Source organism: Myripristis murdjan, chromosome 12, assembly GCF_902150065.1.
Source record: "Myripristis murdjan chromosome 12, fMyrMur1.1, whole genome shotgun sequence".
NCBI classification, from domain to species: Eukaryota; Metazoa; Chordata; class Actinopteri; order Holocentriformes; family Holocentridae; genus Myripristis; species Myripristis murdjan.
In genome coordinates, this window is record NC_043991.1 from 24331146 (window position 1) to 24353582 (window position 22437).

Consider the following 22437-nt stretch of genomic DNA (forward strand, 5'->3'; position numbering starts at 1 on the left):
AGCAAACTGATGTAAGGTCCACTGCGTGTGTATATTTGTAAAACAGCCACTTGAGTCAGACCAGGACCCAGCACAAGATTATGAGCTTGGCAAGAGGGGCAGGTCTGATTTAGTCTTGCCTAACATATCCTGGAGGCAGGCTATGTCCTCAGTCATGAAATGTGTTAGATACTCTACTAGATATTGAACTCATCTTGTGATTATTTGGGGAACTTCAAGGTGTCTTGAAAATCTTGTGAAAAAATACAGATTTTCATACAGACCTCATGCGATGGTAAAATCAATAACACATCTGCAATAATCGTAACCCGTTGAGTTCCAAAGTATAAGCAACCAGTGCAGTTCTGGTTTTGATATTCCATGACGGGAAGGTTATTTGCAGGCAGATTCCTCTGGCATTTTTATTACCACACAAATCAGAAGTAGGACTTGATTTCCCATGAAATTTCCATTTATGTTGACAGATCTTAACCTTCTGGTCAAGCCACATATTAAAAACATTTTCTGTTCTTTAATGTCAGCCACTCTGACACCGACACTCTATTAGTTGTTTGATTTTCCCCCTTGAATTGCTACAGTATATGACGGTTTAAATTGGCTGTCTTTAAAAAAGAAAGTCTTCGCCTGCACTACGAGTATACTGATTTTTGAAAAAGGCTGTTTTAAAATGGCAATGAATACAGCTAAGTTTTGATCAAATAACACCTTTGAATGGATTTATAGACCAAATATCCTATAACAAGGGCATCAAAACTATTTTTTTTTTAAAAATTGGATTTGTTTAAGGGTCCTTAAACCAACTGAAGTCTGTTGTCTCCTAGTAACCCCATATGACAGTCTCAGTAGCATTTATAACAGTGATTACACCCTCTCATTATATTCCCACTGTGTTACACTGCAGGCTTCAGGTAGGCACAATTGTGCGTACCTGTTGCCAGGTACAATGTGGTACGGTGAAGCACACACCCAAATACATTCAGATACTGTCACCAGCTCTATCACATTGCCTTTCTTCAACTGTTTCTTTTCTCCCCTGATATGTCTTTTGTTTGATACTTGATATGAACCCCTCAAGCTCCTGTTTGGCACAGGCCAAGATCCACCCACCGGTTCAACCCTTCATTATACTGCAACAACTTCATCCCCATGTGTTGTCCTCTGCCCTATTTGAAATCCCATTGCAAATGTCCAGCTGCACATCAGCTTTGCTTCTTTTTTTACTATTCCCACTCTCAGTCCGTCAGTCAGTGCTCCCCTACCCCAATCTCCAGCCCCAGCTCTCTGGCTCCAGACCAACCTTTATGACCCGGTTCTCTTGCACAACTACAGCCCCAAAAGCCCCAGGCTATGCAATCCCTCCATCCCCTCTGCCCCTACAGGACAGAAGGTGGAGGCACCTCTCTGGCCCCCCAGCTTCATGTTTGTATCTCCAGACCCCAGCACTCACGTTTCAGCTCAGTTTATTCCCAGCCATAATCATGCCATCCAGTCCAGGCTCACAAGCAGGTTTTCAGGCTTGGCCTGTGAGTGTGTGTGTCACTCCCCTCCCCTAAGCACAGGTGGACGTGTAGGGAACACTGCCAAATACTTTTGGTTTAGAGGAGGGAGGGGTGTTGGCTGAGCCTGGTGGGTGTAGCAGTTTTTGTTTTGTTGTGTTTCTTAGATAACCGTTTCGTGGTAAGGTACCTTTTCACTCCCCCAAATCACTGACACACCTTCAGAGCAAATTTGAGCTTCTCTAGTCTCTATCTCACCCGCTCTCACTTTCACAAGTCTGCCACTGAAGACAGTGCCGAGTTTCCTGACAGGGACTGAGAGTGTGAGAGAGGAACTGAAATCAAAACTTCTCTTCTAAAAGGTCAGTAACATCTCACTGTCTCTTTCAGTCTCTTTTAGGTTTTTCTTTCAGTCTCGCACTGTTTCAAAAACTCCTAGTCAGAGGATGATATTTTGCTGTGTTGTGGCATGATTTTGAAGAGTTGTCTGCTCCACACAGAGCACTAGAATCACCCCGGTGGATGGCTGACTTTTTGTAGAATCAGGTTCCCTTCAATCCCATTTTAAATTGCAAATACCGTCAGGTCTTACATTTTTTATGATGGGACAAAAGAGATGTCCAGTTTCAGTGAGGACAATCACAAGGTTTTTCTCGGTGCTGTCAGACAGCTTTCTTGTGTGTCTTGCAACAGATGTGTGCTTGATGCAAGCCTCCCGCTTCACTCAACAGCCACACACTGAGGAGGAAGCAAGTGAAAGCATGACGAAGCTTGAACAGATTGAAAGACTGATAGCTCTTTTTGTTTTATTTCTTTACGAAGCAGTGGCTTATATAATCACCCGATGATATCTTGTCATGACTGTTGTCGCAGTAACGTACCGGTTTTGTTTTGTCATCGTGTTGTCTCCACTGTCATCAGAGCGCCGCTTGAGTGGCTGTGGAGTTCAATGCAAATCAGTCTCAGGGTATGCCACTTCTCAGGTTGACATAACAGTTAACGGGCTATCTGACACACAGAATGACACCTGTGCTAAAAGAGAACATTTTAAGACATTTTTCATTCCCCAAACCTGGAGTAAATAACAATCTAGTGATATTTAATTGCATGAAATAATACATTAGAGATGCATTCACTTGATGCATACCGCTCCATTTACTTACCATTAACTTGTAGTTTGGGCTGTTTCTATATGCGTCCAGTGTGGGGGCAGGTGTGTGACACATAAAAAAACATCAGTGACACATAAAAGCACTCATCTCTTCCTGTCTTTGACCCCCTCAAATAGCACGAATAACTCTTGACCTTTTACACTACCTTCAGTAACTTCAGAGGGTGAGTACACGTTTTAATGGGTAACCTATAAGAGACAGCTACAACTAAAATTAACTGTACCCAGCAGAGCAGCGTCACAAACATTTTCTTTGACTGCTCATTCTAGGTCATCTTCTCTTATCATGACATTTTTATATTCTTCTAATAACCCTAGACACTGTTTTGTAATGGCTGCATTATTACATTAGCATTGAAAAATGGGATGTCTCTGTTTCATATAGTACATTTTTTTCCCTGTTTGCTAGAATGGCATAATGGACACCATCATAAACCTTGAGACTTATGCAGTTATTTAAACTTTAACTCCATACACATGAGTGAGGCTTGGCTTTAACAATTTATACTTTCATCTGCAAAAGGCATTAATGCTGTTTCAACGCTCACCGGCATATCTATTTCAAGATTTCAGGGAAACCGACGCTGAATATACTTTTTTAAAATTAAGATAAACTTATTTCCGGCAACCACAAGTAATAACTTTAGGGGTTTCGGTGATTCAAATCAAAAGTGTGCGCGGAAAATACAGTAGGCAAAACTTAAATATGATTTAATAACCCAGGGAAAGGCCGCCCTCTCTGCAGGTGAACCATGTTAATGACAGTTTCTTTACTTAGCCTCGCTCTTCACTAGTTAGTTGTTAAACAGCCAATCAATGAAGAGGAAGAAAAGAACAAGCAAACCCTGTAACCCTCTCCTTCTGTTACAATGGGGGTTACATGGGGATAAAATCCACGAGACACTACCACACCTATCTTTGGTCTATTTAGCCACGCACCCTGAGTACAGCTCTCTCACTCTTTCTTTCTTTCTCTCTCTCTCTTGTGTCTCACTCTATAGGATTATCAGATTTTAACCTGATCCTGCCTAGTCTTTTGTTACGGGGCCTTGCAGGACACTTTTACATTAGAGTGCTAAACAAACACTATCAGAGGCGGATTCGCTTTACATTTGCACCATTACAGCTGTAGTGTATCAGATAAGGCGATGCTATACTCAAGCAAATCAACATTTGTAAACAAAAAAATTGAGTGAGTGAGTGTGTTAATAATTGTGTGACATGAGCGAGAGTGAGAGAGAGAGAGCAGTTTAGGAGAAAACGCTTTGGTATCACGGGTGGATGTGTCAAGTGAATGAGGATGCAGTTTTCTAAGTGCAATAATAGACCAACGATTACATGTGTTCATTATGAGACTGAGTGAGTGAATGAGTCCACATGCATTCTTCCCACCTGATAGCAGGTGGGCATGACTGTACAACTGCATTCACACAGGAAAACAAAATCTGAGTTTAACCCTCTCTGGCCCACATGCCGTCTTGTCAACAGTAAAATAAGTCGGTGCCATTTCTCAGCTTTGGCAAGACCAGATCTGTTCCTGTGCCACAATGCGTCAAAAAAGATCTAAATCATGTGCAGGGGAATTTATCTTCATGGACCCAAACAGATCTGCGTGAAAGTTCGTGCATTGGTGTGCATTTTTATGTATGTGTACAATAGCTGACTTGCCGTTTGTGTATATGTAGCGTGTGTGTGTCTGTGTGTGTTCACCCTCCTCCATAGAATTGAGGTCCAGGTTTTGTTGCGTGGTGTTGGGCTGGGTGAGTAAGCCGCCCCTCACAGATGAATAGAGGATGGGAGGAGGCTTGAAGAGGCTGCCGTGGGTGGGAGGCCCAAGCCCTGCCAAAAAAGCTCCTTCTGTGGGATTTGTGTACTTTTGCGTTCCTCACGAAACAGAGCGCCTGGCTCAAACGACAAAGCAGCCAGGAAGGCAGGCGCTCACACACCCAGAGGTCGACCCAATCGCACCCTTTTCTGCCTCTCGAGCTCTCTCCTTTTTTTTTTTTTCCTTTTACAGTTTCTCCATCTCCATCATTCCCCCTCTCTCTTCATGTCTGACTCTCACTCTCCCTTCATCATCTCTCTCTCTGCAGTATTTCTCCTTAATATAATCTTTCAATACATTTGATACAGTTTAGTAAATAAGTTCTCTGGGAGCTTCATATCCTGTCCTCAAGTAACCCTTTAACCCTGATGTGAAACAAAACCACAAGTCTGACACAATCCAGAGTGTCAGTTGTTATATTACATATTAAAGTATGAAGTTATCCTCCATTTTCTCATAAATCAAATTAATACTCCAATATAAAATGGATATTCCTGTACACAGGATGATTTCTGAGGTAAGCGATTTCTCATTTTGTTTTGGGGCTTTATCCACTTATAACAGAAGTTTCCAGTTCCTGAAAACACAGTAACATTTAAATAATTACCATTCATCAAATGTTACTTTTACTCACACCCAGTGAAGGCAATGTCTGGTAGAGGCTTTATATTTTCCAAGAGAATCAGAATCAATATGTACTTGAGGTCAAACTGAACACTGACAGTGGCCACCACAATAAGTAAAGTGACTTCTTCTTGAGGCATTTTGCATACAAATTTCGAGTGTTTCCTGAATGTGGCCAAGATCACTGAAAATAGGCCCCGTGTAACCACTGGCAACCCACCTAGCCTCGGCTAAGTGACATGAGCACACCGACATGATTCTCAGACTGGCGACGGCGCACAAATGAACACCTAGTAAATTATGAAATGAAAAGCTTTAACTGTTACTACTTCGTGCAAACCTGCAGAGACACCGAGGAGCACGCAGAATCGAATGTCATTCAGCAACAGGGAGTTAGATGAAGAAAAGGGAAAGAAAAAAAGAAAAAAAAAAAAAAAGAACACATTGATTTCATAATGTCTAAAAGAAAGATCTGGGTTGAATAAGTGGGTCCACCCACCTGTGTGTGAGAGGCAGCGAGAGAGAAAGCAGGGCTGGATGGCAGTTTTAGAGACATGAGTGTGTGGGTTAGGCTAGCTGGCCTGCTTGTGCTATCTAATCACTGGGAGAGAAAGGAGAGCAGCATGCCTTGATCCACCCACCCACCCCAGACAAACAGCAGTTAGCCTGCTAACTACTATATGTGGTAGCCTACAGCACTATAGAGAGATAAGGGGCATACATGGGGGAATGGCGATGAAGTGTGACAGAGTCTGTGGGTAATAGACATTTATGACAATTATGTCTCATTCTGTGTTGGGGAGAAAGAGAGATGTGTCAATCTGTGGGCTACTATCGGTCATGACGGTGTGTGTGTGTGAGCGAGTGCATGTGTGTGTGTGCGTGTTAGTGTGTGTGTGTGTGAGTGTATGATATTCACATGCAAGGTGGCCATATTACAGCAGGATTTTGGTCAGTAATAAAACTAATGAGAGCAGATTGACTGATTTTAGGTCTAATTAGCCACATTTGTTATATCCTAAGGCTAAGCATCAAAACAAGTAATGGACTCATTCATGGATCTGCCTAGAAACACTAGCCTAGAAACAAATACATTCATGTATGTGTTTCGGTTTTCGCTGCAGCTTTGGGGTACATCGCTTAATGTCAATTAATTTTATTGCTGTGCTGATTTTGTGGTGTGTGTCTTTCATGTTTGCTGATTTGGGTCGGATACAGATCACTTACCTGCATGGGTGGGTGGGATAAGACGGGGTGTCAGTCCAAAAATAGCTGACCTGTGTTTGTCTGTGTGTGTGTATGTGTGTGTGTACGTGCACGCACAAGTGTGAGGTTGAGTGTGGTCCGCCAACCTGTGTGTGTGTGTGTGTGTGTGTGTGTATGGCATGACAGGCATCTGTCTCCCCTGCCCTGCAGCCTGACTGGTTTTAATTAGGAGGTGCCAGAGTGCCCGAGGGCTCTCCTGCTGACACACACACACACACACACACCCATGCGTGCACGCACACACGCACGCACACACACACACTCACACACACATACTCACAAACATGCATATACACACACATACACACACTACCTGAGGGCAGACAGAGGCTGTCCCACCAAGGCTGGCCTCCTTCTCGTTATCACCATCAGGAGTTGTCCTCGTTCACCCCTCGACCCTCCCAACATGCAGACATGCACATACACAAATATTCACACCAATCCAGTCAAATGGAAACACACTCCGTATAGCACAAACGCATGGACATGCATTACATTCATCTCTAGTTTTGGGTAGCACTGTTTACATTTGTTGATATTTATTCCTTGTAAATAGGCTTGAATATTAAAACTGCTCCAATTTGCTTACTGTATTGTGGTGCAGCATGGTGGACGACAACGGTCTCAAGCACAAATTTTCATAATGTAACAAGCATCAACACTGGCATTCAGTTATCCTCACACACACACACACACAGCAGTGGGTTCAGGGTTTCGTGCAGCACACGACGGCCACCTGTGAAACATTGTAAACTCTGCCAAGGAATATATCTCCCTCCCTCGGTGTTGTCCATATATACAGCCTGTGTACTTTACCTTCCTTCTGGCAAAGCTTCCATTACTGATTAGGATGTTTGAAAAAAGACAAAACAGGAGAAAAAAAGTTAAAGCACAAATAGACAGGTCAGCAGAAAGTAAACGCCCTCACCTCATCCGCCCGACTAGCATGCTCCAAGGTGAGTTCTAATGACCTCGCTGCGATGACGGATGGGTGTGTGTGTGTGTGTGTCTGTGTGTGTGTGTGTGAGTGAAGGTATGTCGGAGCATTTATCTGTGATTGAGTGAAGAAAAGAACGGGTTCATGGGCAAGCGGGTGGGTGCATTCGTTATGCCTATGTGTGCATGCTCATGTTGAGTGTTGATTTGCATGCGCGTATATGTGTGTGTCTGTCTGCGTTGAAACACCGGGGCATCTTTGTGTGTGTGTCTGTGTCCTTGGAGTTTGTTAGGCAGGAGGTGTGGATCTGGGAGGTGGCTGTGATGCTCTATCACTGAGCTGTGGGGGGATAACTGCCTCCCCTTCCTGCTTCTCTCCCACACCAGGCCACACCTGGCCTCACAGACACATGGATGAAGGGCACAAGATGGGGTGGCTGAGCTTGCCTGTGTGTGTGTGTGTGCATGTGCATGTGTGTGTGTGTGTTCATACTTCTACCTTTATTAATCCGTGGAAGGTCGGCTGAGCATGCATGTTCTTTTTCAGCGTTATTCTGCCCCACATTCATAGATGCACGTGCACATCCACAGACTTCTACATTTGGGCTGCACCAGTTCACACCACAACCTGGGATTTGAACCAACAATCATACACATACCGTATTTAACCTTCAGGCTACTGATATCTGCATGTTGTTCTTACAGAGAGGTTTGTAAGGGATCTTTACGATTAAAATAATATTAACCATATCAAGTGATCTGCCTTCAGGGCTTGTAAGCGCAAGGAACCAAATTTATAATAACGACTTGTTTGTCTAGTACATCTTGAATATAATGACTTCAGACAGTGTGTCCTTTGTAACAGGCGCATGCAAATTAGTGTCCTGTAGTGCGCCATAATGCCCATATTATCTCTAAAAGGACAAGCAGAGGTATTGGACGAGCTGTTTGGCAGTTTCCAGAGAGACACGGCAAGAGCACGACTGTGTGACAGACTTCACCGCCGGTCTGAAAGAGCAACGACGTAAAGATTCAGATTCAGGATGATTCCTCTGAAACAATCCCGCTTCTGCTTACAACTGTGTTTGCGAAACAGCGGGCCAAGCGGAGTACAGCCTCAAAACGTCCCCGGTATATTAACTTTATGGAATGATCCTTCGCACCCTTCCCCCCTCCAATGTGCCAATCTGGCGCCCTGATACTGTATGTGTGCCTTGCTGAGCACAGCAGGTGGCAGTAAACAGGTACGTCGAGAAGCGAGACAGACAGATGATACTTGCAGCACTCAGCCCCGTAAGTCCTCCTGACTCCTGGCGGTTCGCACACAGACTGAGCGATGTGCGCCGCCACTGCACAGCGCAGCTTACTGGAGGCCTAACCCTTACCGAGGGCGGAGGGGGCAGAGGAATCGATATTTAGCCAAATAAGATTATATTACAGAAGTACAGAAGACACTGAGCGGCAAGATCCATTTTGCTGCTCTTGGGGAAGACGGGAGTTTGTGCATTATATGCTTGTATGACAACATATAAAACTACAGCAGACAAAATCACAATATGAATCTGCCATTTAGCCATGCTGTACTGCGGGATTAAATGAAACGGCTCATGAAATGGGCTTGACACACTTCTGAAATTACAACGCTGAGCACTAATCGATATGTGATACACAGCACATAATTGAGTGATTAGGCCGACTGCTCTCAGTCCATCATATCAATGTATGGTGCGATCCCCTACACCTTTCCACCGCTAAGATCAAACCAGATCACACAGGTGCTGCTCACAGTGTGTGTTGCTACATCACGTAAAAAAAATGTTTAGAATAGATTGACAGTCGTATAGGATGGTGAATGTTGTTTGTCTGGTTGTCTGGCCGGCCTGTTAGCATTTAGTGGCTAACCCTGTTTATATATACTAGATGCCAAACTGAGCTGGCTTCAGCGCTCACCATGTACAAAACAGTGTAAACCACCAGGGCATGGGCTGTGGCTTGCTTTGGTCCGTGTATTCCCAGGGGGAAGTGGACATGGGCAGTGTGATGTACACTCTGATGTATGCTTGTTTGTGTAGGCCTGCTCGATACCATGTTGACTCCGTGCACAGCACAGATTATGATTTGTCAAGCCTTGCAAGTATTTTAGCATTTTAGCAAGTATTTCACAGTAAAGGTCCATTAACATCTAAGTTATCCATGAGACAATAGTCCACTCGCTGCATATTCTTACACCTTGGTGACATATAGTGATTATTGTTCAAATTATTGATCTTTAATTCTGACTATTCTGTTTGTGGGTAAGTTGATATGAATAAACCCCCTGAATATAAGCCAGAATATGTGGTTTACTGGGTTTGGGCTGCCGACCATAGCTAAGATAAAACCTGAAAAACTGAACTGACTGAGTAAACTTCAAGTATTACTAAGGGTTTTGGTTTGATGATGTCATACAGGAACGCTTCCCTGGCCCAGTTGCCGTTTCAGATCCTGTGAATGTGCCATGTCATGGTAAAACATTAGGCCTCTCTGCAAGACTACAGGAAACTCTCTTCCTCTCTCTCGCTCTTTCTCTCTCTCTCTCTCACACACACACACACACACACACCCATGCAACTGTAGGGAACGGCATTGTAGGCCATTCTTGGTGCCACTGAATTTGGTTGCCGTGAACTTTGCTTCAAGATGCAGAAAGGGAAAATGTCTGTGTGTGTGTGTGTGTGTGTGTGTCTCCGCTCTGACATTTGGTTGAAGTTCAGCACCCTTGGCTCCGACTGCACCTGTGTAACCAAGCTTTTATCGTCCCACCCCGGCGCTCGTTGCCCACGAAACTTGCCAGATAGGGTTCCCTTGCGCAAGTTGAGGTACAGCCTTGCTTTTCTCTTTTCTTCACCTCTACTCTGCATAAACTTCCTCCTCCTCTCCACAGACTGAGGTGGTGTGCTCACCAACTGTTACCCTGCTTCTCCGCGCTCTGACTCAAAACAGGAATCTTGCATCGGCCCTCTGCTCGACTTAACCTGGTTTTTGAAACCTGGCTAAGAGTTTTACCAAGAAATAAAACATTTCATTCTGGTGAAGTCCGACATTTGAACTTGTTTTTTTTCTAAGATGTCGTTAAATATTAAGTCATGTTTCCTCCCAGATTATGATCAGTGAAGTGAGTCAAACCGTTTTACAGGATTCTGAATGCAGTGTGCTGAACCCCAAACAAACTTGACTATTATGGTATTCTTAAGTAAATGTAATGAGTCTGATGTGATGAGTGTTTATAAGACCTCCACTTACCCACTGCATTTTATGCTCACAACTCCTCCCCTTTGTGGCTGACACCACAGTGCCTGAACACTTGTACAGATGTCTTAACAGCTGGGGTAAATAGGGACCACTCAGAGCCCTCTTTAATTACTTTTCCAAGTGACAAATTTTGATATGGTTTTCTAGCAGAATTTTGTTTTGAGGCGCGCCAATGATATAAAATGGGAGAAGAGCAGTCCTCCATTTTAAACAGGTGTAAAACTGGGGAAAAAAAAAATTAACTGCTGTGACTCTCCTCATCTCAGTGGCAGACTAACCAGTAGAGGTGCATAAAATAGTTTTCAAACTTCTCTCTCTCTCTCTCTCTCCCTCTCTTCCTCTCTCTCTCTCTCCTTTCTTTTTTTACCCTCCCTCGGTCTCCCCAAACAACCCCTTCGAGTTTCTTTGCCCCACTCCCTTTATGCCGAAATCCACTCTAACACAACTAAAAATTCATTTTGTCTGACCTAAATCAGAGGGTGTCTGCGCCATGGGCTTATTACACAGTGCGCTTAAACTTGTGTTGTGGAGGAGGATGGGGTATTATTATCTTCCAGCTACCCACCCTGCTATAAAAACTAGTGGTGCGACATCTCCACAGCGCAGTGCTGCTGCCCTCCCTCCCTTCCTCTCTCTCTCTCTCTCTCGCTCTCTCTCTCTCTCTCTCTCTCTCTCTCTCGCTCTCTCTCTCTCTCTTTCTCCCTACATGAGCTACACACAACAGTGCCTGACTCTAAACTCCACACTAGGCACGCTGCTACACAGACAGAGAAAAGAATCACACTCTTCTCCTCTGCTACGCTGGTTTTCCTTCTCTCCATTGGATATTCCTCCCTGGGTGTTTTTTGTGAATGGGCATCTGGGGCCGGTGTGAAGAGCTTGTGAATGGACTGACTGACTGCCTGGCTGACTGATTGACAGACAGGCTGACTGGCAGAGAGAGAGAGAGGGAGAGAGAGAGGCAGCTGTGGTTCAGGCAAAGGAGGCAATGCCGAGAGGTCATCCGAGGAGCAACAGAGCTTCATAGTAGTCTGGAAATACAAAGACACGTGAGGAGAGTCAAGAAAAGGAAGGCACGGTAGGTGATGACTGCTCGACTCTGTGGAATGCTATCAAACGAATCAAGACATGTGTGGATGTGCTGTATGTTGATGCCAGAGTTCTGGAGCACGCATATGCACGTTTGTGTGTGTGTGTGTACACGGCCATAATCACTTGTCAAAGCGTTACAGTGTGTGCATGCATGTGAACATGCTCACGCTTGTGTGTGGTGTTACAGTGCGTGCACATGTGTACATCAGCATTACTCAGCGCACCTATTTAGAGAGTATTTATGAGTGCCGAAGCCTGCCGTTTCAGATCATAGGGGCCTCTCCGTACCTGACGAGGTGCAAACAGGTCAACAGCAGTTCAGTGAACCGCTACAACGTCAGTTAATGACTCATGTCATTATTTGAATTGAAGCGTGAATAAAATGTAGGTGACAAGCGCCTCATGTGCTATAAAATCCTGGAAAAATACACGACTGCTGACGGCATCACAACAGGTGCTGTAAATACAGTAGTTTTTGTGACCTAAAGTCTGTCTTGATTTAAGAGTCACTATGCGCTCATTCAGTTCATATTTCCCCTACAAATCCAAAAAATATAGTCAGAAAATTCATGAAGTTAGGGGGAATGCTTGAAAGCATGCACTAAATAAAAACATGTTATGGATTTGAGGCTGAGCTGGAAATTATTGTTTACGCCATGGCTGTTGTCAGTCAGCTTATGAACCTCTTACCTCATGTAGTTACAAAATGTCATGACCAGCACTACCATTAGCAGTGCTGACAACTTATTGTTGTTTTTCATTTAACTCTTCATATTTTTTCACACTTGCCAGTCTTGTTGTTTTAATTACAGGAAGTGATTCTGAGGGTGTAGGATAAAAATTGTGAAATCGAACTGAATTTTAGATCCAACACAGCTATGTAAGAATTCACCTGTGGGTATAAAAATGTTAAAAATGCACACCTGACATCGGTTGCATTGCAATTCATTCATATATTGACACATCACTTGAGATGCTTTACAACACACGGCATACATCTGCTCAGCAAAGTCACAAATAGTGACAGCTTTATTAATTCATTACTAATCAGTGAATTACCAGTGTTTGCTCAACATGTTTGCTCAATAACGTCTTGTAACCTGATGAAGATTCATTCAAGCTGAGACACCCGATCAGTTTTTAACCGTTCAATTGCCAACGTGTAATAAATGCTTTTAACTTTTGTTGGCCAAGGGTCCTGGGATCCCCTTTGATTTTTATTTATTATTGTATTATTGTATTGTGGTCGTATATGCTGGCCATCATTTTTCAGGGCACCGTTTGTGAATGTTAGAACACACATAATATATTCAATAAGCGTAACAGAATTAAGTTATAATGCAGGCAAGATGGTATATGTCTTTGAGCTACAAAAGGTTTATTTTTTTTATTTCAGATTACAAGAGCTTCACTTCTGATGCTTAAATATTAACAGATGGTAGATAAGCTATCGACCATTCATATGTGGGGTCTGTGCTGACACTAAACAAAGACTGAGGGAAACAGGAAGAATCAGAGGAAATAAGAAAAATCACTTGTTTCATGGAGTATGGTGTAGAAGCTGCAGTCTTAATCACTGAACCATAAACTTTTGTTTACTTTGGGGTTTAGACTTGGTGAGACAGATAATGGTGTATGGCTGTAGGCCCCCCTGAAGGCTAGAGAGATGACACTTGGTGCAAACACACTCTTTAAGGAGCCAGGCAAGTTAAATTGGCTTCCAGATGTCTGTACATTAAGACCTTGTTAAAAACATGCAACGTTCCAGTGTTCATTACAAATAATTTCAGTATAAGCACTTCATAATTCAAATCGATGACGGCATAAATTAAGCGCATTAATTATGGAACAAGTTGTTAATGAGTTGTGAAACTGACCCTGACCCAAACTATGTTAGTAATAATGACGAACCTGACTCGTTCTGTTATTCCCATAAAGTTGTATTTATTTGGCGTATAATCCATTAAATTAATTGAACAAGTGGACTAACAGGCTTTGTCTATAAGAAAAAAGATAATACAATTTAGTTGGAACTGGGCTGTGCGTAATGCTGACGCTGAAGTTGGCAACACATTAATTCCCCCCAACTTTTTTCTTTTTTTCTTTTCTTTTTTTTTTTTTTTTTTTGGTTCTGGCACAAACAAAAATGGTGTAAATTCAGTTCACATTAGACCCATGGGATACACTACTTTCAAACACATTGAGGGAAAAAAAAAACTTGTGCAGTCAACTTTTAAATGTGGCCACAACATATCACAATTATCATAATGATAAATAGACAGCCCCTGTTGTGTAAATGGCATATGTATTGCTCTCCTCTCCAACTCTAATTGACACCAATTAAGACAAATTTAAACCATTCTCATACTGAGACCTATTGGCTCTAGACAATTGTGCTCTATGCATGAACTGATAATTTATAATACCAACCAAACAAGTGTCTCCCCGAGAGACAGGTGAACTGGTTTTGAACTAGTGATAATTGACTAGCTTATAGGTCAAATGAATGCCTGCTCCTAATAAGGGGGTGAAGTTTGGCTGTCAATACTGTAAATTATTGGCCATGCAATTGTCCATCTGTGACAGTTGTTTAGCAGGTGTTTGCTATGGGCAGTGTGTGACAGGGGTAAACTTGGCTTTGGCTGCTGGTGATTTAGCTTGTGGGTCAGGTGAATATACCGGCCTGACAGGGATAAACTAGGCTTTAGCTGTTGTAGCTTACAGGCCAAATGAGTGTCTGCATGTGACAAGGGGTGAGATGGACATTAGCTGCTGATTTGTGGCCTGAGCGGTCAGGGCTGGGGACAAGTTGGCTGCTATACTCCGGGCATAATGATGATACAGCTGCAACAGGAGGAGAAGGAGAGGAGAGGAGAACAGGAGGAGAGCAGGATGATTATGAGGAGGTGGTGGTCAGAGGCAGGGAAGGGGATGAAGGCTTGGGAGAAAGAGGACACTGGATGGAGGTGACACATGATTTGGGGTGGGAGTGCTGAGTTGAAAGTGTTAGTGACTAAGTGAGGCATGAGAGGAGACGTGGCTAGTACAGGCAGGCAGAAAGAGAGACAGACAGAAAGGCAGACAGTCCATTAGGGGTCAGCTTAATAATTGGGTTGATATTCAGCTGAGTATGGACAGTTGGAACACAATGAACCAAAATTCCCACTAAGAAATTAATTCAGCAACGTACGTGATACATTGCAGAGATCAAGAAAAACACCATTAGGTGCCATTATAAATGATTAACCGGTGGCCAGACCGTAATAAAATGCTGAATTCCAAACATTAATACAAGAAAGTTTCAGACATACAAGCGATGACATATTTAACTTGAGTCTCAACTGTTATGCTTTATAATGTCAAACAACGAGCCCGACAAACTTATAATGAGTTCATTTTATTAACGATACAGGGGATCGGATTGTGATTGTCTTTCCATGGCTCTGTCAGAGGAAAAAAAGATGGATACACTGAGCCAAATCGCCAAAGCAATCACTATCAGAGCTGTTCCACAGGGCGTCCCCACCCTGGCTGTTTGGATGGGTGGGGGGTGTCTAAAGGGTTAAGGCTGTTTGGCTGATGAAATGTCGCTCCAGGACCTTGTGGTGGGAAAGCTGTGCCCTCCTCCCCTCCCTGTCTATGTGGCACATCCTCCTTAGATCCTCTCCACATTGTAATTAGGGGCCGGCTGCTAAGAGCTAGCGTTAGCTAGTGGCAGGGAAACAGTGGGAACAGAGGGGAGTGGTGCTTGCTGGGGCACTAGGACAAACACTAACAGCAGCACGTGTCCCATAGTTCCAAGAGTGGGTGGGATGGATCGAGAGCAAACGAATGACAGTGGGTTAGCCAAGCCCTCCCAGTCAGACTTGCTCACTCTTTCTCTCTCTCTCTTATCCACTCAGTGTTGTTCCAAGCTCGACACTATTGTTTGCCTTGGCAGGCTGTTACAGGGAGGGGCCCCTCCGCTGGTGTTTGTGCAACCTGTTAGGGAACTTTTAGGGCCATCTGATCTCTCTCTTGCTCTCGCACTGGAGATTCTCTCACCTCTTACCTAGGCTATTACTTTTATGGATACTGTGCACATGGTGCAAAATATAATGGAAAAGAATATTTTTATAAGGTCTCAGAGCAGCATTTAACATAACAGTCATGACTTGGACATGTCTTGCATACAGGACTGGGGCCATAGAGTACGTCAACATTAATCTCAAGCAGAACCAGCAGAGAGAGTTTGAGTGTGGTCTTCATTACCTGAGTTTAAACTGGATAATAGGTTACTTCACACGTCCACACAACACTTGTATACACAGAATACAATAGAGTAGAATGATCTTTATTGTCATTATGTTCAGGCAAAATGAATGACTTCAAAATGACTTCTCTCAGTGTAGTTAATAAAATCATATACACACATCTAAGAATCCAGTATGAGTAGAGCACTTCTTACTTTCATCATGAACAACACTCTACATGCTTATCAGTGGTAATACATCAAACCACCTCTCCTACTCATTGCCATGTGTTTTGTTCCAATTTGCCCATCAAAGTAGTTTGCATCATGGGTCTGTGGGCCTATATCCTGTACCACCACCCCCTCTATAGGCATTTTAATTATGTCTACACTATATCAATGGCATCAACATAGCAACTGTTCCCTAGCAACAAGATCGACAAGAATAAACTACATGTAAGACTGGTATCCAAGTTGTACACCAGGTAAACTAAGGGATTTTATGAAATAGTTTTCTCTCTTGTATGATGTGCTGCAGCAGGAATGAGAGAGTGAGACACTTGGGGTGTGTGTGTCAGTGTGGCTTCAGCCCTGGTCCATTTAGAGCCAGTCAACAATGCAGCTGTGGTGAGCGGGGCCGCTTCAAAGTATTTATCTACACATGCCTCCAGTGACCGCCAAGTGTGGACAGCTAAGTTTAAACTCTATTCATAGATGTGAATGAATGAGCATGCTGCCAAAGGCAGTTTTACCACTGACTGTAAACACCATAGTGAATCAACAGGTAGGAACTTAGGCGGCTGTGGAATACACATTTGAAGAAAACAACTAAATGGTAACAGATTTTTCTGTAGTCCCAGATATCATCAGTGTGAGACAACATGTACTGAATAGTATTGTTTCTCGGCACGCTGTATTCTGAATGAGGGTGAAGAGGAAAGACTGCTAACTAAGCATTTCGACAGGATACTGTATCTAGAGTACAATCTGACCTCTTTTTTTCTTCTCTTCATTTCTCACCACATCCCAATGATACAGTATATTGTTCAAATGAGGCAAGGCATCAGCTTCCTTCTTGCTTATATCTGATGACAGAGAGAAACAACAGGCATGGACCTTACACATCTTATCAATGAAACTTCATCACAGGATTGACAGATGAGTAGAAGAAAAATCAAGAAAATTGCCAACACTGTTGCTGTCTTATCAAAAATGATAAACTGTTCTAACTCACATGGTTGCAGTTCTTTCCTTTGATTATGTTACCACATTATCACATTCAAGAAAAAAAAATATTATGAGAGGTTACATTCACTTACAGTCACTTACTGCTTTTTTCTGCACAGACAAATGTATGTGTTGTTACTCATTCTGTTTCCAAACCATTTAAACTTGTATTCCAGGTATAATAACATCAATCTCAGTTAAAAGCCTCCTTTGGTGACCTCGTTGACCCATTCTGAACACCCTCCATGTCATGAGAGGTGTGAATGATAGTCGTCAGTGACACTCTTAATCAAAATGAAGTGCAGGTGTCTAGCCAAGGAATTGGAAGAAGCAGCTTGAATTACAATGCAGCAATCAGGTTTTGCTCTTATTCCGCTCCTTAAATCAGTGCTTTACACCCTGTTTCAGTCCTCATTTTAATATGGCCACTTCCCACTGGCATCTCCCCTCAGAAAAATCCCTTCAAGGCTCCATTACTCTGATAACTCAAGTTTCTTAGACTGAGCCTTCAAGGGCTGCAGGAACTAGTCGCCGGCTATGCACACCTCTTGCCCAGAATGCACTGGGATGTCACTGCCTGAGCATGAACCAACATGCCAGAATCAGTGCAAATAAACGAGGAATATCAGAGAATTAAAACTTCTGCAATATTGTATTAATTTTTATTCATTGTAAGGCTTGCTTATGGCAAGTGTGTTCATTTCAAATATTCTTATCTCTGTTCAGACCCTCCTGCTTTGCAAATGGCTGTTTTTTAAGCATTTTGAAGTTGAAGGGGGCATGTTAAGATGACTGATGAACTGAAGCTAAAAGCTTATTTGAAAAAGTCAAATTGCCATTGCAGATGAATGGAGGCTTTGAGAGATGTCTAGTGGCCCCAGAATGGCATCTTTTATAAGTTTGGCTTTGTTATTTCAGTTTTACTTAACAGATGTTTGATATTTCTCCTTATCTAGGTAATAAGGAGTGGTACAGAGAGAGGAGTATGGCTCACCACAGAGAAGAGGACCTGATTGGGATCCCCTTCCCAAATCACAGCAGCGATGTCCTCTGCAGCCTCAATGAACAGCGGCGCGATGGGCTGCTCTGCGACGTCGTCCTCATTGTCCGCGACCAAGAGTACCGGACTCACCGATCCGTCCTGGCTGCCTGCAGCCAGTATTTCAAGAAGCTCTTCACGGTGGCCACCACTGATGGTGGAGATCATCATCAGACAGCTGCCGTGTATGAAATCGACTTTGTGGCTCCAGAATCTCTGACAGCGATTCTGGAGTTTGCCTACACCTCCACTCTGACAGTGACAGCATCAAATGTGAAAGAGATTTTGAACGCAGCTCAGATGCTGGAGATTCCATGCATCATCAACGTTTGTCTAGAGATCATGGACACTGGGGGTGGAGGCGGAGGAGGCAGGGAGGAGGAAGGAGAAGAGGAGGAGGAAGAGGAGGAGGATGGGGAGGAAGATGAGGAGGAGGAAGAGGAGGAGGAGGAGGAAGAGGAGGATGTCGGGTCCAGAAAGGATGAGCAGGAGGAAGAGGAGGACAATGTCAGCGAGAGGTCGCTACAGTCATCTGAAAGCAGGGAGGAGCAGACGCCTCCAGGGAGAGATGAGTCCCCTCCTCCCAGCACCTCCAAGTACCATCAGTATGACGTCCACAGAGAGTCCTCCCAGTCACTGTCCCCAGACACCATGAGAGGGAAACAGGTATGTCACCTCTTTGCATTTAATTTTTAATACATGTCCTGTGCATTATTTCATCACTGTGTTTCAACTACTTTGCATTTTCAAAGTTAAAACAAACACTTTGATTAAACTAGCCTATGTGTGGCTAATGAACCTGTGTTGTGTTGTAGGAGAGTATGGAGAGTCGGGCCCTGAAGGATTTCTCTATTGAATCCCTCCTCCAGGAGGGCCTATACCCGCGCATGTCAACACTGGACAGGAGGGCCAACTTCTCCCCTCTCCTCCCAGGCTTCTACCCTTCAATGTGGGCTGCAGAGTTTCCCGCTTTCCCCCAGCAGCTCCTGGACCCCGGCCATCACCAGCATCCCCACGGAGGAGGCCCACCCCAAACCAGGCTTCCACACCCCTATCCCACTCCTGCACCGCCACAGCTTGAGACGTCCAGGCCCCTTGATCTAGCTGTGAAAAGGGAGATCATTAAGGAGGAGATGAAAGAGGAAGTCCCGCCCAGTCTGCTCCACGGTGAATTCCTAAAGGAGTTTGTCGGCGCTGGTCTAGGCGGCACAATTAACCCGGGGGCAGTGCCGTCAGAGGGTCACACGCTGAGTCAAATCAAGGATGAAGCTGACTTCCGGTCATATCTGAGCTTCCTGAGCTCGGCATCCCACCTAGGAGCCCTGTTCCCTCCTTGGCAGCTGGAGGAGGAGAGGAAGATGAAGCCCAAAGCTTCCCAGCAGTGTCCCATCTGCAACAAGGTCATCCAAGGGGCTGGGAAACTGCCCCGGCACATGAGGACACATACGGGGGAGAAACCTTACATGTGCACCATCTGTGAAGTGCGATTCACGAGGTATGAGAAACTTAAGTTCTTATCACAAATAATCTCTTTACATTCTGTAGCTCACATTGATAAAGCAGACAAACAACAGCTATCTGTAAGATCTTCATGTTCCAGTGCATTTTTGAAGAAAAAAAAAAGACATAGAGAAAAAGAAAAAAAAAAACACCTGATTACTGTATGTAAAACAGTAGGGTTAATGGAAAAGTACCCCATGCTTTTGTGGCTGAGGTTTATCTGTTGTTACCTCATCTGAATATCACAGAGCTTAGAAGTGGAAAGCCCCCTTCAGTGGTTTCTTTGCATTAAGTATTATCTCACTCACCTACATCCTGCTGCTTTGGCATATTTTCCACCTGCACTGTAGAGCTGAATTTCAGTTTTATCATTGGACAATCTGTCTCTTGATGGTGAGATTAGAAATTAAGTACGTGACACAAATTTAGTATTGTGAATTAGTGCATTGAAATAACTGTAGCAAATAAGTATACATTCAGTACTGAAATGTATGGGTTAACCTTGCCACCCACAACATAAAAAGAAGTGGTTTTGTCACCTTCCTAGACAAGACAAACTGAAGATCCACATGAGAAAGCACACAGGTGAGCGCCCCTACATCTGCCTCCACTGCAACTCCAAGTTCGTCCACAACTACGACCTGAAGAACCACCTGCGGATCCACACGGGCGTCCGCCCATACCAGTGTGAGCACTGCTACAAAAGCTTCACACGCTCCGACCACCTGCATCGACACATCAAGAGGCAGAGCTGCCGCATCTCCCGCCCCCGACGAGGACGTAAGCCGGCTGCTTGGCGGTCCACACCAGCCAACAACTTCCTGTGCCCCCCCACTGCTGCCACCAATCGGTTCGAGGAGAACGGTCTAAGCTCTGCCTACCAGGGAGTCAAAGGCCGTGGACTTGGGGAGATGCTCGGCCTGGGAAACCGGGGCCTGGGATATAAGAGTATGGACAGCGCTGGCAGGGAGAGCAGGGAGGAACGGCGATCAGAGGGGAAGCACATAGCAGAGGAGGAGAAAGCGGGGGTGGGGAGGCAGAGGGGTGTGTTTGCCTTCGCTCTGGCTGGGGAAGACGTGCTTACCCACTCTCCATTTTATGCTGCGACCTCTGACCCATGGACCATGAGACTGGAACGTGCTCCACCCATCCCTGAGCCAGCCAACTGAACTCTCTGGTCTGTAGAAAAAAAAAAAAAAAAAAGTCTTCATATCTCCTTCTCTGTCCTGTTCTAGGAAGATAAAGCACCTACAGAAGTTTTGACAGTGAAAGAGTGATATCAATGAACTTTTTGAAGCCTGTTGATATGAGTAGAACCAGGAGAAAGAAAAAAAAAATAAAACAGACTTTTGGGACAAACAGTACTAATTCCAGATAATTTCGCAGATGTCATGTTAAGCAGTCGTTTCAGCTCTCTGAATGTCTACATGAAGTTTGATAGCATTTAGTAAGAGGCAATCAGTCTGACATTTCTTATGAGGAAAACCTTCTTAGAATGCTGTTATTGTTTGCATTATTTTAGCTACAGGTTTGTCTAAAATGCTTGAAAATAATAATAATAATAATAATTAAAAAAATACATAACAAAAGCAGATCCCTTCCAAAATGGTATGAGGCTTTTATGATGAAACACCTTCAACTGTAAGAAAATATAAATATGTGATACATTCAAGAGGACAAGAGGACCTACTGTACCTGTCTAATTCTGGATTAGTGACTACAATGAATGTAAAACGTATGATTACATTACGAAACATGATCAAAATAATTCTACATAAAAGCAGGTGATCCCTCAATCATTTCAGTCTAAAAGCCGTCAGCTATACTAGACGAAAAAAAGAAAGAAAGAGAACAAATGAGCAGCAAACCAATTTGAAATATGTCCAAATTGGACAATTCATAGAGAGTTGTGGATCAGACGGCTGTGTTTCAAGTGTTAAATTTTTTAAAAAAAAAAATCACAGACCAATATATTCAAGAACTAGCAAGGCGTGGTCCAGCAGTACTTTTGATTTCAACATGGTTACTCAATAGTAAACAAAAGGAACCAACTTGAAGTTTGATAAATCAGGATATTTGATGATGTGTTAATATCCTTCTACTGCCTTGTTCTGATTTAAGCTTTTTGTCTGCACTATTGTACATAGACAAACTTTTGGCCATGGTGGTGTTAATTGCTGTTGCGTTGCTGATGATATCAAATATATTGTTCTTAAAAGACTTTTGAGGAACCCATCCAAAGATGTGGAGTTTGATATTTCACACACTTGAATACGACTTGTTTTAATGTTTATGAATATGTGTCTTAAGAGGATGTATATTTCTGACTAATCAACTGCCGCTTTAGCTATGTAATGCTTGTGTTTTCTGCCGTAAGAAATCAAGAGGGTTTGAGCCCTATTTTCATATATTGTTCATCTCTGATTTATGTATAAAAACTGTTATTCAAAAATTATTTGAACTGAAATGGGAAAATATTTTCTTGCTATTTATGCGTATTTAAATGAATGAGCCTTGGCTATATTTTGCAAATCTGTTTTATAAAGACACTAAATGTTGAACTCTGCTTTGGTCCAGTGGTAATGTTTCCTGTGTGTGTGTGTGTGTGTGTGTGTGTGTGTGTGTGTGTGTAATGCGTGCATAGCATAATCAGCCCTTATTATTAAGGATTCAAAATATAAAATAGATAGATAAATAGATTCTCAATTTGCTGAATACATGTAAATCATGGAAAAGTAT

General features: G+C 43.4%; 1 protein-coding gene across 2 annotated transcripts; it reads left to right on the top strand.

The window, feature by feature from the left end:
• The first annotated feature begins 1759 nt into the window (after positions 1-1759).
• Positions 1760-21642, top strand: zbtb7c (zinc finger and BTB domain containing 7C). 2 transcript variants are annotated; one of them, XM_030065418.1, is made up of 4 exons: positions 1760-1858; positions 18116-18864; positions 19014-19693; positions 20246-21642. In XM_030065418.1, the coding sequence occupies exons 2-4, from the start codon at positions 18145-18147 to the stop codon at positions 20865-20867; spliced, it is 2022 nt and encodes a 673-aa protein (XP_029921278.1). In that variant the 5' UTR covers positions 1760-1858; positions 18116-18144; the 3' UTR covers positions 20868-21642. The 2 variants fall into 2 exon arrangements, with proteins under 2 accessions (XP_029921278.1, XP_029921279.1); XM_030065419.1 differs by lacking the exon at positions 1760-1858 and adding an exon at positions 11389-11687.
• The last annotated feature ends 795 nt before the right edge of the window (positions 21643-22437 follow it).

What these genes read in the sequence shown, in the direction of transcription:
- zbtb7c (XM_030065418.1), top strand. Translation starts at nt 18,145, where the DNA reads ATGGCTCACCACAGAGAAGAGGACCTGATTGGGATCCCCTTCCCAAAT. An exon ending in ACACCATGAGAGGGAAACAG is followed by an intron (nt 18,865 to 19,013) that starts GTATGTCACCTC and finishes GTTGTGTTGTAG; the next exon opens with GAGAGTATGGAGAGTCGGGC. An exon ending in TGTGAAGTGCGATTCACGAG is followed by an intron (nt 19,694 to 20,245) that starts GTATGAGAAACT and finishes TCACCTTCCTAG; the next exon opens with ACAAGACAAACTGAAGATCC.